Source organism: Thunnus albacares, chromosome 14 (assembly GCF_914725855.1).
Source record: "Thunnus albacares chromosome 14, fThuAlb1.1, whole genome shotgun sequence".
In the NCBI taxonomy this organism is placed as follows: domain Eukaryota; kingdom Metazoa; phylum Chordata; class Actinopteri; order Scombriformes; family Scombridae; genus Thunnus; species Thunnus albacares.
In genome coordinates, this window is record NC_058119.1 from 12,443,152 (window position 1) to 12,460,743 (window position 17,592).

The 17,592-nt window shown below is 39.2% G+C and overlaps 1 protein-coding gene across 5 annotated transcripts in view; it reads right to left on the reverse strand.

The window, feature by feature from the left end:
- The window catches only part of LOC122997513 (collagen alpha-1(XIX) chain), a 95,050-nt gene that overhangs the window by 52,792 nt on the left and 24,666 nt on the right, over window positions 1-17,592 (reverse strand). For 3 of the 5 annotated variants that reach the window (XM_044373695.1, XM_044373694.1, XM_044373697.1), the window contains exons 12-16: window positions 11,096-11,149; window positions 9,214-9,249; window positions 7,425-7,454; window positions 7,291-7,317; window positions 6,733-6,786 (exon numbers count right to left, since the gene is read on the reverse strand). In XM_044373695.1, the coding sequence (XP_044229630.1) occupies window positions 6,733-6,786; window positions 7,291-7,317; window positions 7,425-7,454; window positions 9,214-9,249; window positions 11,096-11,149 (201 nt within the window). The remainder of the gene's footprint in view (window positions 1-6,732; window positions 6,787-7,290; window positions 7,318-7,424; window positions 7,455-9,213; window positions 9,250-11,095; window positions 11,150-17,592) is intronic. The other 2 variants (XM_044373698.1, XM_044373696.1) reach the window with 1 other exon arrangement.

Consider the following 17,592-nt stretch of genomic DNA (forward strand, 5'->3'; position numbering starts at 1 on the left):
TCTCTGGATTTCTTCAATAAGAATTTGGAGACAGAAAGAGATAGAGGGAGAGAGAGAGAGAAGAATAACCCATTCCATATTGTTCAACGAAGGGTTAACAAATCCTCCCCCTGCTTGTAAAATTGCACAGGGTGTAAATCTTGCCATAAAATCTCAGCTGTGAGCCCTGTTGACCTGTAAATTCTTCTCTCCGTGTTACTCTGCCATTGAGCTTCAACGGGTCGGGCCACAACTGTAGCTACACATCTACATCACGCTACTGTATTTAAACACTGCTTTAAAGACACAGACCATCAATATGATCACCAGCTGTGTCTCAATAGTTAGGCTAAAAATGCTGTGGGGAGTTTTATAGGTGCAATGTTTGTGTTTGAGTAGTGCACACTTGGTTACATTGAGTCACACAGAATTTAACAGACATAAATGTGCATGTTTGAATATAGGATATACTGTATATCACTCCAGTGTGTAATTATCCTATTGTGCCAAAATGCGGTTAAAATGCATCATTATGACACATTCTTGCTAGAAACATTGCCTCCAATTAAGTTTACAGTACATTTACATTTATTCATAATTTCTGATCTTCAATAAAATTATATTTAAGTATACACAAGATATTAAAGCATTATAAACAGGTTAAATTTAAATGAAAGCAGCACAAAGCACAACAAAACAACACAAAATCTTCTTGTCTCAATGTTAAATACTGATATATAACTCCAATATAGGCCTCTGTTAGGAAAGCCTTACAGGGAAAAATGAATGTATTATTATATTTTCTAAAGAAAATTGGATATAATTATGCTGTATACTGAGCTGGATGACACAAAGCATGGCTCCAATCAAATAGCTGCTGTAATTTCATACATTTACTATATCACCCAAATCAGCGGCAGCCTCCCATGGAGAACTTCTGGCAGGAAGGCTGGTATTCTCACCAGGGACTCGTTACTCAATAATCTCCCCCTGCAGGTGCTCTGGTAGAGGTCAACAGCCTGTTACAGTTGCATCGCTGTTCATGTCTGCCTTCACCTATGGAGCAAGAAACCTCTGCCAAACATTCCAGTTCCCACAAACCAAACCATAACTCCTTTCCTATGACTGTCACTGCCTGCTTTGGTCTCTGCAGACACACAGACCGATCCAAATGAACCTGAGCCAAGTCCATAACATATAATATGAATATTATATATACTGTGGTGGCTCAATTATCTCAAAACAACATTTGCTCGGTCCTGTAGAGGAAGATGCATCTAAATTCCAGTTACAGCATGCATTTGGTTTTCGGAGAACTGCATACTTTTTCAAACCAAATTAGGTTAAATGACAAAAGCTATTAACCGTGCAATGGGGATACATAGATTTAGTTTTAAAGTAGATTAATGTTATTGTATCTAATCTGACACAAATGTTCTGACCTCTGTGCACCTGCATAATGCCATCCAATAGAGAGCACCAGTAAGATATTGGTGCCTAGTTAAAATGTTCTGCTTCCATGATGATACTGTCTGGACACGTGCACACATTTGCAAAATGGTCAAGCCAGGCACACACAATGTGTCTTGTGCTGAGAGGAAATGACTAACAATCGGGTGGGAAAGAAAACGACATGAGTGCAAGATTACATAGTTGTTTCCTGGGCTGGTAGGAAACATTTGACCAGTAGTTTAGCATTAAGTGGACAGGCAACCTTTAAGACATGTGTGAGCACAAGGTTCAAGGAGGAAAATATGGAAAAAAAAATATGCCTGTGCTTTTGGTCAGAAGGTACAGACAGCTGTCTCAGTCATTCAGCATGGAGCATGAATGTAAAATGTAAACACCACTATCATTTCCCAAAAGAAAGCAATTATGTCTCTCTTCTTTGGAAATGTGGATCAACCCAGTTGCCAAAACAAACCACAAACAAGACAGATAATCTTTTCTACTGTTTTGACAGATTATATCCATGCCACTTTAAAATGTTCAAGCAGCTGCTGTAGACGTTGGTTTCATTGTTTCAAACTTCTGACACAAGTGAAGAACTGAAACTGTCTGCACTACAATTACAGACGTGCATTGATCTGGGACTGTGCTATCACATGATCTGAAGCGATGACAGCTGACAAATGTGATGTGACAGCAGTTGAGGTTTTGAGATACAGACTCGTATTATTCTACAAATAGCCATCTCTCCTAACTGGAGGAGAGTCTCTTTACTGCGAAACTGAGAAACCCAACAACTAACAAGTGGACATCATGTTTACACCAAGTTGTTCTCTGGTTTCATTCGACTTCCTGCATAAGGATCACCTGTCTAAGCGGTCTCATGACTTAACTGATATGTGTTTGTGAAAAAAAATAAAAAGCTAATACGAGGCTCCATGCTGCTGCATATCTACTGTCTGAGGTCAGATACAAATTCATTAAAGCCACTTGAAGAGGAACCTTATGCGTCTGTTACATAAAGCTATGTTATCTATCTATCAATATATCTCTATTTAAAAAAATCTTAAGATTCTAATAACTATAATTTGAAACTGAACAAAAGATGTAAGAACAAAGTGACTTGGAAATATATAATTAATGATCTGTCAGACTGTAATTAGTGACCATGGTGGGTCTGCTGCATAAAAGCCAAGAAGGGGAGCTGATTCAATGTAGGAAGAATAACTTGTTAGTAAAATCAAAGTCCTGCCATATCTTAGACCTCAGGTCTGTAATGGTTAATCAATTGCTATTGATTGTCTGGGTGGATCCTTTTATCAGTAGTATTGATGTGGCCCATCATATTATTTAGTGAGAAAATGATTCCTTCCAGGTTAAAAGTTTCCCTTTTAATGGCTTTTCCTTCCAATAGGTCATTTTGTGTTGACTGGCTAGCAACACTCTCCTGGCCTTTCCACCTTTATTGTCACTTTTGTCCTCTCTTATCTCCTTGACATATGAGGCAGGCATCTCATGTGGCTCAGTGTCATCCACCCACATCCCCAGCTGAGGTATGCCGACAAATATTTCTATGAGAAACATGAGCCATTTTACAGCAGAGAGATACTAGAGACACTCGGAAGGCAGTCAATTGAGAATGCCACCTCTCACCTGATAAAAAGTTGTTCTTGGCATCAAAGATTACAGAAATCTCCTTAACTCATGCACAATAAATGACACATGCATGTGTGTTACTGTGCAGCAATTCACAATCTACCAATCCATATCATTTACCAACTGTAGCAAATAGCTCCTTCTCTGAGCAAAATTATTAAATAAATTACCAACTAACTAAATTTAAATAGATAAATAAATGAATAAATCAGTAAGAGGCCTCTGCATAATTCATTTGAAGAGAACACATCCGTAGACAGAGCAGTTGTACTGTTCTGCTTCCTCTAGGGCTTGCTGAAGTTTCATCATCTCTGCACTAGCGCAGCTATGTCTAATAAGAACAAACACTGTGCAGCACATCTGTCAAACGTGAGCATTTTCCAAAGCAGGAAACAAGGAATCCTTGACACTGTTGAGGCCCTCAGCTGATTAAAGTGGATTTCAATTCTTTGCGTTCATGTTATTTACATTCTGCAAAATGCATCAAAAGAAAATGTGCATTGTTTATCAATGGAAAAAAATCTATGTATGGAGATAATCTATATTGAATGCTTATGTAATGGTCCCAAAATATTTAATTATTACAAATGCCTGTCCATTATGTATGACAAAATCACATAACTTTCAATAACAAATCAAAGGAAACAACATGGAAATTGTCAGTGATTTATATTTAGCAAAGACTTATTTTTCTATACAGGTATATATATACAGCTAATAAGGCTTAATGTGGTGTTAGGCATGGATTAAAACTCCAAGACCCACCTTGTAATGGAGGATTTCTTAAGGTGATTATTTATTAATCCAAGGGAACCTACTGCTTTGCCCAGGGATGAACCCATGTCTGCACTGAACCCACTCACAACCCTGTGCCAACAAGCGAAGAAGAGTATGCTGGGAAGCCTTGGCACGACATGAATAAACCAAGCTTGGCGTGGCGTTCCTGTGTATTTTGGCTTTAAGGAAGCAGTGTGCATTGACCAAGCGTAGATTTTCAGTCCTATTTTGAGCATACAAATTTACATAATTTGGTACCGATCCCACGTCACTTTTGTATGCATACAAGACTTTATTATGCAGTCCCTAATATTTGTTGATGCATGTCAAGTAGGCACTTCTCTGCATTGCATGCTGTATGAGCGTACTGTAACTAGTACATAGCTTGCAAATGACTACACTGAAAAGTTCCAAGGTTGTTCCCTTCACCATGCGTGTCTTTCACCCCATCAACCTGTGTAGGACAGGGCAGCCTACGATGACAACACAGAGCTTAGCACATCATTACAGCACCCAATGAATATTTTAGTAAACTACAGACAGCGAGGGGGACGTATCCTTTTTACTGGTGCTCCTCATCTTCTTTTTTGATCTGCTGTAATGTGCCACTTGCTCCCAAAGTCCTACTCTTTGCCTGTCATTCTGTGTCAATGCCATCCATAATAGATAAAACCAAGCCATTCACATTACTATTAATGGTAATGTGTAATGTGGGGGCAATACATTCCCATAAATTCCTAGACATGGTTCGATTGGCCCTTACCTCCACCCTGACAAACTGAACCAGTCATCCATCAAGGTAATAAGATAAAATCAAGATTCTGTGAATGTTAGACATAGGGTCACAGAAGGGGTTGGGTGACTGCCCTTGATATCCTCTCTTGCATATGTTGCTTTAAGCTTCAGAGAAGGATCAGTGCAAATGGCATCATTCCTCTTTCCCCACTACAATGTCCTCCACATCTCCTTGAAGTAAATCTAAATGGCTTAGAGTGGTCGTATTTTCCTCAACAATAAATTGAAGTAGACAGTGTGAGAGATGGTCTGGCTTGAATCTAAGGCCTTGTGAAAGCTTTCCACTCCCGGCTATTCTATGAAGGTTGTCGAGTGGTCAGTCTACGTCAAGATATTCTGCATCATTTGTGCAGCAGCCATGGCTCTTAGTAAAACAAATAAGTTACAAGCATGAACAAGAGTTGCTAATTAGGTGAGAGTCTCTTGCTGTATCAGCTGGCCACTAGCGAGCCCCTGATAATGATACATGTCTACCTTCCTAAAATAGGCTGTCAAACTGCAGAAACACAGGTTGGTCAACAACTTGGAGGCCACATGTGACTCCTAGAGCTAAGAATAAGCAGAAACCTTAGCACATTAACAGTCACCATGAAGTCAGCAAGCCATCAAAGACAAGGTATTAATAGATCAGGACTATGTCTTCAGAAACAACAACAGCAGAAAGTCTGAAATGCAGTTTAAAGCCCTAAGTATCTTCTACCTACCAAACATTCAAAGAAATAACCAGTGCAAGATATATTAGAAACCACAAAGCCACTACATCAAATGCAGAGTGACATTCCATTTCCTCAAAACCAATTATGATTGAAAGATTCATCATAACACTATATTCTAGAAGAAAGGTGTAGACCACCTTGATGCCTCTGACACTCAGCCCCTTTGACGCTCAGTCCCAACTTAAGTCAGGTTAGATATAAAATAACAGCTAACTAATGAGGTAGAGAGACAAATGATTTAAAAAGACATCTGCACCAGCATCTGAGCTCACTTTTGTTGACCGAGAATACTTTCCCTGAAAACATTCCGTTACTTCATGCATTGGGGGGAAATGATCCATTGAGAAATAACACAACCAATGATAGGCCATAAATTGTTAATGCTATTGGAACAAGTTTTGAGTTTGAATATATTCACACACAGAAGGATGGAATTCTTGAGATACTTGTGTCCAGATGTCTCGAGCATTGTGCACCATCTCGGCTCTAGTTCAATCTGAAAAGAACATTTGCCTGACCCACTTATGGGTGCTCTATCTGCTGGATATTTCATATTTTGCTGTGGTGGAGCTGAATGTTTTCTTGTTGTTTAATGGCCCATTCACTGCAATACAAACATGAATACTCTAGTCTTCTGAAGAGCCTTTTTTTGATCACTGTGACAGAGGTGAAGGTGTTCACACCAAATCAATAAAGCAGGACACAAAAGGACATGCTCCACATGCCTTTGAACACTACCTTTCCGCCGTGATGTCAAGGAACAATAGCATTCTTACTGTCGAGCAATCTTCAGCCTTTTATCATGTTATAATGTTTAAGTCAGAACAGAATAGATGAATTCAAAGTACTTAACCTCTATACTATTCAGATGTCATCAAGTGGAATTCCACATCCTTTCCCACAAAGACTGTGAATTTTTTTGTTACAAAGCTTTGAAAAGAAACCCTCATGAGTTAACAATATTACAGTAAATGCATGCTTTTTATTCAGACATTACATTACAAACCCTGACACTTGAATTCCTAACTGGCATCGTCTCTGTCCAAATGTAGCCGGAAACTGAATACTGTCCACCACAATCACCCAGAGGGACATAGCCATGTGTGCTGCCAGTCATGGTGTGAGTGTGTGTGACCCCTTGACCATGGAGCCCATTCATTAATTGTCATCCAACTAGCCCCCACCACCTTGTTTCTCTTTACAGGCTCACTGCAATCCTTTTGCCACAGATCATCTTCTCACCCCCACAGCAACAACAGCCACTCAGCTGCTGTTTGGCCTTTCCCCAGGCCAGGTCCCCTCATGCCTGTACAACCACCAGCCAGGCCACACAACTGGTGGACTGTTTCTGTTTACTCACCCTTTTGCCCTCTTTGCCTGGTTCCCCTGGCTGACCTGGGACCCCAGCCAATCCCTAGGGAAAAGACATGTATCATACTGAATTGGGTGCTACATTCATAGGCATTTGGCATTGCAGGAAGAGATTATGGCTTGCTTCTTACAGAAACTGATGCAGACAGATGTTTGTGTCACATGTTCTAGGCAGACCAGTGGATAACTAGTGGGCTTATTTGCAATGACAGGAAACAGTACTAGCTCAGTTAAATTTGTGTGAATAGATAGGATATATTTAGGTGCAGTTTCCTGTCTTACTCATGAACAGTTTCTAGGTGAGATCTCCGCCATTCCCTTAATAGGCAGTTTGCAGCCTTGGTTGATCATTATTCTACACAGTATCTTGATAAGGACCTATTTGCAAGTTAATCATCACAAGTTCTTGTGTAATGATATACTTATGCTGGCTGCAATAATTGTTTCTTGAATTAATAGCTGTGCTTGATTATTTGAGAGCATGTTATATGAGCAAGAAACAATGGAAATGATATACAATAACTAAATGTGATGTTTATTTAGTTACCTTCTCTCCTTTGTCACCTTGGGGGCCCTGAATGTGGGTAATAAAGATTTATGTTCACAGGAAAATAAAAGCATACGTTTAAATTCTAGAACAGTATGTTTAGGTATTTTCAGTAAAAAGTTTTATTAAAGTACCTGATCTCCTTTAAGACATTCGTTGTCAGCCTAAGAATCAAACAAACAATCAAAAACATGTCAGTCAGTATGAAAACATGAGGCACATGATTCAGACATGGTAAAACAATAAATGTTTTCCAGTTACAGGCAAGCAACACAATTGGTCATGATTATCCTTGGCCTAAATGACCCGAAGAGAAGTTAGGGCATGTCTATTACAACTCCCCAGACACCCTGCTGGCCACTGTCAGGAAAGGGCAGACAGAGTCGTCTACTCACCAGGCCAGAAAATGGACACAAGGCCACATACAACATCTCAGCTTTCAAATACAAGCCAAATAATTGGTGTCCTCTTTCAATTGGTATCCAAAAGTCAAACACTGTTGACATTTCTTGGAAACAGCTGCAGAAATGGACATTCACAACATATGGCTTTCACGTTAGTCAGAGGCCTCATGCAAAGTTAAAAAAAATAAAAATAAAAAAATTAACTAGGAGGCTGACAGCTCAAAGATATTTGCAGCTGTATCTAAAAAAAAGGGAAAAAAAAGAATGACAGCTCTGACCTGTGACACCCTAAATAAAACATACCTCAGTCTTCCTGCAGTGCTTTTGCTAATAAATCAATTATTCATGCACAATAGTACATCTTTTGTTCACTTGTGAGCACAGAGTTTTGACCTTGGGTAACAAGCAATATAATACAAATCCACTAGCAGCAAGTCAACACTACTTTAACAACTTCCCTCCCAACATTTTCGGCTCACACTCACCAACCAATTTACTGGTATGATGTGAGAAAGTTGGCTAAAACCATCTTAACTAGTCTAGTCAGAGACAGATTGTTACTTTCCCTGTGAGTATAAAATTAGCATTAGAGAATACCTAATGGATGGTGGCAGTGTTCTGTGGGTATCGCAAGCAATTTGGCGACATAAAAGGGGCAAGCCAGAAGCAGTGGGGCACAGTCTTTGTATCACCCTAGTGCTGATTAAAACTGGCAGGCTGATCCCCTCATGATGTGAACATCATTAGCTAACCACCTGCTGTATACCTTTAATCTTCAGTAGCCGTCAACTCCCTGGCTACAATATATTGAGAGTGTTTGCATCTGTGCCTACACATTCACTGTATGTGTTGATAGGTGACAATGCAAGCATCCACCAGAGCTTGTATCTGCTGTCTGCTGACATATGTACTTTCAATTTGTGTGAGAGTATGTGTCCGGGAATGAGTACATTTCTAGGTTATGTTCTCTGTCCCCTGGATTTTACAAGAACACAGAAAAAGTCAGTCCAATTATAAGATCGAGGTACATAAAGTATGATGTAGTTCTTCCCAGGTGTCTGTAAATGCAGGAAGTCTGCAGAGACAAGCCACCAACCCAATAAGTGTACATCTCACCCTTGCAGGATACAGCCAGCTACTACCTGTCAACCTCCACCCCCACCCTGGTACTTGGAGCTCTATTTTTCTCTGCCTGGCTGCTCATCCCTATCCTTCTTGGCCCAAGTGAGGATGCCCACTGAGCCCTGTCTATCTGCTCCTTGTTTGACCCATTCCCTGGTGATGGTAATGTGACACAGAGACTGCTCACCTGAGTGCCTCACTTTCCATCTCTGTGGGCCAGATGTTTAAACACTGCGTGTAGTGTCTGGTAAGCCAAAAGGCTGTCATATTTACAATGCTCAGTCCAGCCATTGCAGGTCACACCCACATGAGTACATTTCAACATTTCTACTTCTTCTGCATGCCTTTACAAATATAGACAGGATAATGAGATGGAAATGAAATAGTGTGAACTTACAGGCTGCCCCGGGGCTCCAGGCAGACCTACATCACCCTGTGAAGGAGCATAATAATTAGTGAAAACTCCTAAAACTCCAGTCAATAATATATTTAACATAAACTAATCCATAAAATGTATTTCAGACTTTTAAACATCGAGCCCAAAGGCTAGCCATCCTTTTTATGATAAAATCTGTCGGGTAAAATAAGATTGACCATGCGTCGCAGTAATAGCTCAATGCACTATGGGCTATAGAAGACCATTAACTGGTATTTACAGTATGTCATGAAATGAAGCCTGTCTGATGACTTTCACACTGTCAGACAACTGGCAGGTGGGCTTGTGCTATTAAATGTGACAGGCCTTAAAATAAACACAGCCGTACTATATCATGTAAAAGCTTTGCAGTGGATGGACAGGTATGATAACATTGTTTGGTGACTGTGACATACAGGCAGTCATGAAAAGTCATATAAGGAAAGAAGTAGTAGTAGTAGTAGATGTCTTTTGACGCCAGCATAACCGAATGTAAGCAATGATCTCACATCTCACATTTTACTGTCTCACTTGTTTTTTTGTCTTTTCAGATAAAACACATGTATCACTGTCCAATATTTTTGCAGTTCTCTCTCTTTTCACCATAACCCCAACAGTGCTTCATACTGCACAGAAGGAGCTGAAAATCAGTGGACTTTACAACCAGCAATACCTTTTTATCAGACGTGGATGAAAAAAACAAAGTGCTTGTAGTTCATCTATTTTGCTGTCTAAATAAATGTCACAGCTAAAATATGCCTGCTTGGGATATTCAGGGGACTCGTTACTTTATGCTTCCAAATCTGCCTCCCTCTGTCAGTTTCAATACAAACAAACGTTCCCTCCACCCCCACCCCCACCCTCCCATCCGGAAAATAGGATAAAATACCCTGTGATTCTCTGTTGTCTTCACAGAAACACACAGACCTCATTATAACTTCAAGGCTGGCAGACAGAGCATTGCACCTACAATTATGCGGTGAGTTCTACCAAAAGACAAAAACAACAACAATAACAAAAAAAAAAAAAAAAAGCCCCAATACGGGAGGAGAAATAAAAGAGTAGGAGATATGGCAACTAATTACAGGAAAAACATTTCATCTCATACATGGAAAATAATCCCACTGTGGGATGAAAAGAAAAGAAAACTTTAAAAAGACCAATATTTTCTGCATTGCAACAAGAGTTAATTTAATTCATGTCAGTGATGACAGTGAACAGACTGTAAAGGGGCTGCAGATAAGAACAAGGTTTTGCATCAAATTCCTCTGCTGCACTTCCATCTTTTCAGTGTTTTAATTCACAGGCTTATGAAACCAATCACAGCCTTCTGAACAGTATATACCTATGCAGCTGTTGGATTCCTAATATTTGAGTCCCAATGTCAAATATATTCTAAATCAAGAGGCCCTATGAGCAGTCCCCAAACCAGAAGGCAATAGTATGCAATCCACATTTTTGCTGTCGGCTTTAGTCCCATAGAAACTGTTTAGAGAGGGCAAGATAAAGGGATTTTGCTGGGTATGTCCATTACAAACAGCTATGCCTATGAATATACAAATACTCTGCAAATATAATGAGTGGAACACTTTCTCTCAGCCAGGATGAAAGCTACTATATATGACCATCAATGAGGTATTGCTAGGTTATGATAGCAATAACAGTATTCTTCAGCAGACCATGTTTGGAGTAGCAATCATAGCAGCACTTCAAACAGATGGGCAAACACGTTATTGAGACTGGGATTACAGCTCATGAAAGTCAAATACATTCCCTGAAGTATGTATTTTCATTAAAAAAATAAAAATGAAAACAATTACAGTGTAATTTTGTCCAGCCCAGAATGAATGGCAGACTCACTCACTTTGTCTCCTTTGGGACCAACTGGACCAACTGGCCCTAGGTCACCTTTCAGACCCTGGGAACAAAAAATATACAATATATTGAAGTATATTTCTTTTCACTGAGAATGACGGATTAGAAATTTGTTAAAAAAAAAAAGACAAAGCCCAGCATGTGTTACTGTATGTCAGTATGTTGACACCATTGTGGACTCATGCAGGTGTGAGATTCTCATGCCTGTCACAACCAGTCACTGAGAATACAGCAGATAATCTCAGTCCCAGCATGTGCCAATATGCTGAGAGATTCACAACCAGCTGCTTACATAGTGTCTACCCCCAAGTCCCTTTCCTCTGTTTTCCCTCATTGCATTTAGCTTTAGCAAGGACTGTGGTTGTCATTGCTTTTACACCTTGAAGCATAGGACCTGGGGGTGGGATTGAACTACGCAAGCTTGGGGCAAAGTCAAGCCCCGCGGTGGTGAAATGTGAAAGAAGAGGGACAGCTGAGATAAAGAGTGATAGCTGATAAATGAGGCTTGACACATATTGACAGGCTAAATTTGCAGCAAGCCTTGTTAGGTGTGACACATTTGGGCCAGTAGCAGCAAGTCTTTGAAATAGGTTAGGGAAGAACAGGAAAGACGGGGAGTGTGAGCGGTCTGTAAAATGACTCAGAAATACAATAATTTGTCATGGTTAAATATAGAGTTAGAAAGGCTATTAATAGTGAATTATATATCTGCAGAAGATGATTACCTACCCTTATCACATTAAGTCTGGCTCCACCAGTGATGTGACTAATTCATTGCCTATTCCCAGTGAGCCTCATCTCAAACACCACCATTCAAAAAACAGAACCCACGATAAAACTGGTGTAAAATAATTGCTCTTGTGGTAATGCCAGCTAATACAGCTTGCTGTGTAAGTTGCACTTATAGTGACATGATTTTATTAGATTGTATCACTTTATGTGGGCCTCCAGCACATGCACACAGTCAATAATAGGGCCGCTGTCTCATAGCTGTACATGAGAGCCTAAGTCTTTATTTAAATCGACAGCCTAACCACTTTACTGGGGCAATATGACACAAGGGAATCCAGAAGCGAATTCCCTTTGACTTATTACCAGATGTGTGGCAGAAATGAAGGAGCATCAGGGTGCAAGGCTCATCTGATAACAAGCAAGTAAACAACTTCAGGTACTGTTGATTACAGAGTATTTGATTAATCTTGTAAGACTTTTGCCACCATTTGCGTAATAAGCAGATCTTGTCTCATTATCATGGTGAACGGGTCCTACAATAAATATGTTTTCTTGTTACTGTGTTCCTCTTACAGTCATTACGTGATTTTCTCTTGTTATTTTGACAACAGGACCACAAGGCTGACGTCGGTTCCCAGTCACAGCTTTACAACACATGATTCACTTCAGCCATACAGAATGACATGCTTTATCATCATCTATTAAATAAAAAAGGATCAGCAATTCACAATGATATACAGTAACAACATACTCATTAGACAGAACATCTGTCAACTTGGAAAAAATGGTGTAACTCTGAATTTGACCGTACATTTGAAACATCCAGCATAAAAAGAAGCCGTGATTTTGACAGCGTGAAGTGCAAATGAGAGAATTATAAATGATATGTTCTGCTGTCCAGAACAGCATGAGATCTGCATTTTGTTAGACCATAGTTTTCTAGGAGTACTGTAGGGATATTCCCTTTGATCCAAACAAGTTAGGAGATGTAAGAACTGCAGTTTGCATGGCCCTGAAACATTAAATTTAAGAGAATCATCTGTTAGTATACTCTAGCAGAGCTTGATAGGGCATCTGTCATATTGGTGGTCAAAGATAGTCCTCGATATGATACAAACCTGCAGCCAAGGACATAAGAGATTGGAGTCATGGATCAATTATTTTATCAGTGGCCTCCTGCACCCGCTGACTCCCACAGGATTTTCAACCATTAACACGTGCTCCCGCAAAACATCATACCAGCCCTTTTCACTTCAATAGAGCTTGTGATCATTATCAACCCACATTCATGTTGCAGCCCAACTTAAAGTCGCAGAAATTGTATATGACAACAAAGTATCTGTCCATACCAATATATTTCAACTGAGTTTACAACATGTATATGTCTTATGGCATAGTCTCTGACTGCTTTGATTCCATAAAATGTGTGTTTTTCGAATTTGTGGGCTTGCAATTCACCTGAAGTGAAGCTTGACTCAATCTTCTGACAGAGGAAGTTCTGATCACCTGAACTGGAGTGACCCGCAAAAATCTAAATTAGTGGATTCGTTACAGTGGCACTAATACCTGCTACAGTACTACCTATAGTATGTACAGTATATACTAAAACAACATGTTCTGACTAGTACTGTCATGTTAAAGTTAGAATTAGTAAATATCATATACTGTTACGTAGGTTATGTAGGATATTGTGACCATATTGTTATAAGTTAAGGTATAAATATAGATAAGATATAGATAAATATAGAAAGATAACATTTCACATCGCTGTTGCAAATCAACCTTCCCTTTCCCAGCATCCCCTCCTGCAGACTGCAGAAACAATATATTAACAGAGGAGAAGGACAGAGAACTGCCTTAATTCAAACAGAATAATGCAACTGGAATAAACTTGTCCAAGGTGGTGAGTTATTTTTTTCCATGGCACAACATGTCCTTATCAGAAACCAAATTCAGGTCAATCAGATGCTCACTTATTCAAAAACACCTACTATTGAATGATAGTTGCTCTGTGCCACAAAAAATGCTTTCTGTTGGTGAGCAGTTTAATTGCAACAGTCAACAAAGCAGTTTTACATAAGAGATCCAGAATGCTAACAATGCACTCTTACCTCATGTTGACTGATGCTTCCTTTCCCATGTGTGAGTTTGTGGTTGTTAATTTGGTGTGACAAAAGATACTTTCACTCAGAAAACCTGACTGAACTAAATGAACAGTTCTGTGCAGGTGTGGAAACAATGCTGATAAAACATTTCAGCTGAAAGCTAGATAATGATCCCAAAAGACAGCTAACCTATAGAGTACAACAGATAAAATATCTTCGATAATAATTGTCTTGACTATGGGATTATCCTGATCACAACAGGACTACAGTAACTTCAGTGGCAGGACCGACAATAAACAGTAGACAAGTCATACAGGACTGTGCAGACATCTGGGCTCGTCTTTAGTATTTAAATAACAAGAACAAGGGCAATTAAAAGTGAGCTTCCAGTGCTGCCAAAAACCTGGCTGAGGTTTTTGGCAGCACTGCAAACTTTGCATTCTTACCCACAGACACATAAAATAAACACATGCAATAAACTATTAACTACTTATTCTGATTGTCTAAGTTGTTTTATTGCTATTACAGTACACTGTGCTTTCTGAATTAATTCAGAGCTGGCTCTTTGGATATGTTCACTATCTCTTTTGGTATTTTGTATTAGAACACATATTTGTCAATAATAGAGACAAAAAGCTTTTATGTGATCATTTTGAGAAGTGATTCTTAATTTTGTCCTACACTATGTTAATTAACCTGCCATTATTTGGTTCTCACATCACAGAAAACGTTTCCAATTCATTCATTAGAGTCCCTTTTGGCAAAGTAGAAATTCAGCTGATAAACAAATACTGTATTTAATAAAACTGATACATGACAAGGTTAGTTCCAATTCCCCAGAGCAAAATCAACAGTTTTTTTTTTTAATTAAAACTTACTTGCTGTCACTGCAGCAAATGTTGCACAAATCTGTGCAGTCAACTGTTACCTGCCAATCTCATACACTTGTCAGTGTTTGAAGTTTCGCCAGAACACTTTCTCATCTTGTTTCTCTCCCTACACTGAGCCTCTGCCTATAGAGACTTTGAAAACTCTGATGGACTTGTTCAAGTGAAATTACATCTCAGAAACAAAGCAGACTTTGGTGATAAGTTAAATAATAGCAAAACTGAAAGTCTACATCAGTTCTAGTCTAGAATGGGGAAAAATATACTTATATTTGACTGGTCAAATATCATTATTTAAAATCTAAATGTTTGAATGTAGTTGTTAGAAAAGCAGAAGCTGAAATGTTCATCTTAACTGAAATGTTTTTAATAATCTTAACTGACCAACACTAAATTCTACAATTAAGATGTACAGGTTTGTTGATAACTGTCAAGATGGTTCCGCCTCTGAAGTAGGAAACATCTAATGACCCCTTAAGGGAAAAAGCTGATTTTTTCCCCCTTTTTTTTACCACCCTACCTTACACAGCATTCCCTAGAGTAAGTTGCTGCCCTTCTGTCTAATGAACTCAGTTGTGTGCCCATAGGCCCAATTTGGGTGCACGGCAACACAGAGGGAGATGTAGACTAGAGGGGCCGGATATATAGTTAGCTTTTGTTGCAAGCTGTGGGCTTTGTTGCATTCATGGGGTGGGATGAACGAAAGGAGAAGGAGCTGGCAATAGGCTGATGCTGGTTGTGTGGCTGCCGTTCCTGCAGCATGAGGTCAGAGCACTGTGGGGAGCTGTGTACACTTGCCTGCTAATTACACACACCACTGTGTCTCGTCACTCCTGTAGCGGTGGGGCCACAAGACAATCTGGCAACTCCCCAGCACAAGACGACTAGCGCAAGCAAATAAACAGAGCCAGGGAAGCAGGGGTGTACAAATGCAGTCTAATTATGTTTACTTATACCTTTCACTAACCAGAGCAGCTAAGTGCCCTTGTCTGACAAGCGGAAGAATTATTGTAAGTTACTGTACACAGTTTAATCATCACAATCTGGGTTTTACCTATTGGGGGAGAGGCTAAATTAAAATTGTACGTGTAATAAGTATTCAGAACATTCTGGTGGAGAAATGTTGTTACACTGAATGACAGGACTTTAAAGCTCTGTGGAACAGGATCTCCAAGTAACATAGATATCTTGAGTGCCGGCCTACAAATGCCAGGGAGGTTACAGCAGGAAATGCCTTTTGTGACTTTCCATTTGGTCAGCGATACACCACCACATACAGCGTAGTATAAGACTAATCACATTGACATTGAGTGCTGGAAAGATAGCTTATTAGCATGTCTATTACAAACTATGAATAAAAATAGTAATACAGAGGCAACCTGAACAAAGGGCCATTGCGTGAGGATATCAGAGTGCACTGTCAGAGATCCTGTGGTGCAGTGGATATCATGTTCTATCAGTGCTGCTTGACTCCTTTTTCTATGACACTTCACTCCTCAGCTGAACATCATGTATCCACAAATGTAATTGGGATTACTCGCAAGATAACACGGTGTACACTCCTCCTGTCCCATAGGACGTGTATCTGCAAAACGATACTAGATCACATGCTCATACATAGAATTCTGGCTTCTCAGGTGTCTACTCGAGCCTTAAATAACATACTAGCTTTAAAAATGGAATATGAGCTAAATGCAGTAAAGGGAGAGAGTAGAGTCTCGTAGTCAAGGTAAATAGGTTAACTGAAATAATCATGCAGGTTTATTTGCACAACATTAAGGTCTTTGATATGTTGTAAACATATTTACAATCAGAGATAGTAAGCGACCTTACATTTTTTGTTATTACATCTTTACTATCCTCTAGTGCCTCTCTACTGGCTCCTTTTTTACCCTCTAAATAAATATAAGGAGCATTGCAACCACAATTTACTGAAGTTAAAGTTAAATTATGTGTTTTGACGGGAGAATTAAAAGGAACAGAGTAATATTTAATTCACCAGCTCAGCTTATTATCAATATTGAAACAGGGAAAATGAAACTGAACCAAATGAATCAAGTCCCATTTGATGAAAGATACAATTACATCTACCAGTATGAGCATGACATTATATAGAGTATTACTTATATGTATTATGACCACCTTTGTAATGTTAAAAAAATCTCTCATAGAGCTCTAACAGACCAAAGAGAACCATCTAATAGCCAAGAAAATTAATGTAATGTCTACATTATAGACCTAGAACATCTAGGATGGGCAAAAAACGTCTTTGGGACTTCTAAGTCTCTTATAACTGATTACTGTAAATGATTAACTGGTTAAGGAGAGCAGCCTTATTGCAGCCTGATTCAGTCGATGAGGCTTAACTTCATTCACTTGGAGGCACTGGGGATACTGGTTTTAACCCATTAATCCCATACTGCTAAATGCTCACTGGCAAGACCGGGGGCTAGGCATGTCATATATTTTATTCCAGTATCCTGCCTTCATATTAATCTAAATCAAATACAAGAGTTAGGTCAAGGAATCAAATGAATCAGAGAAAATAGCACAGCTGTGGAAAAGGCCAATAATGAACATCTCATCATGGCTTGATTTATGCTGTCATTTCATTGGTAGGGAAATTGTGTAATAACTTAAATTTACTTCATTTCCAAAGAATTTCCAGAAAGGTTGATTCAAGAAAAATGTAATATATTGTATCAATTATAATCAGTGGCTGAAGGTAAAGTTGGGATTACTTACTAAGAAAAGAAAACCAC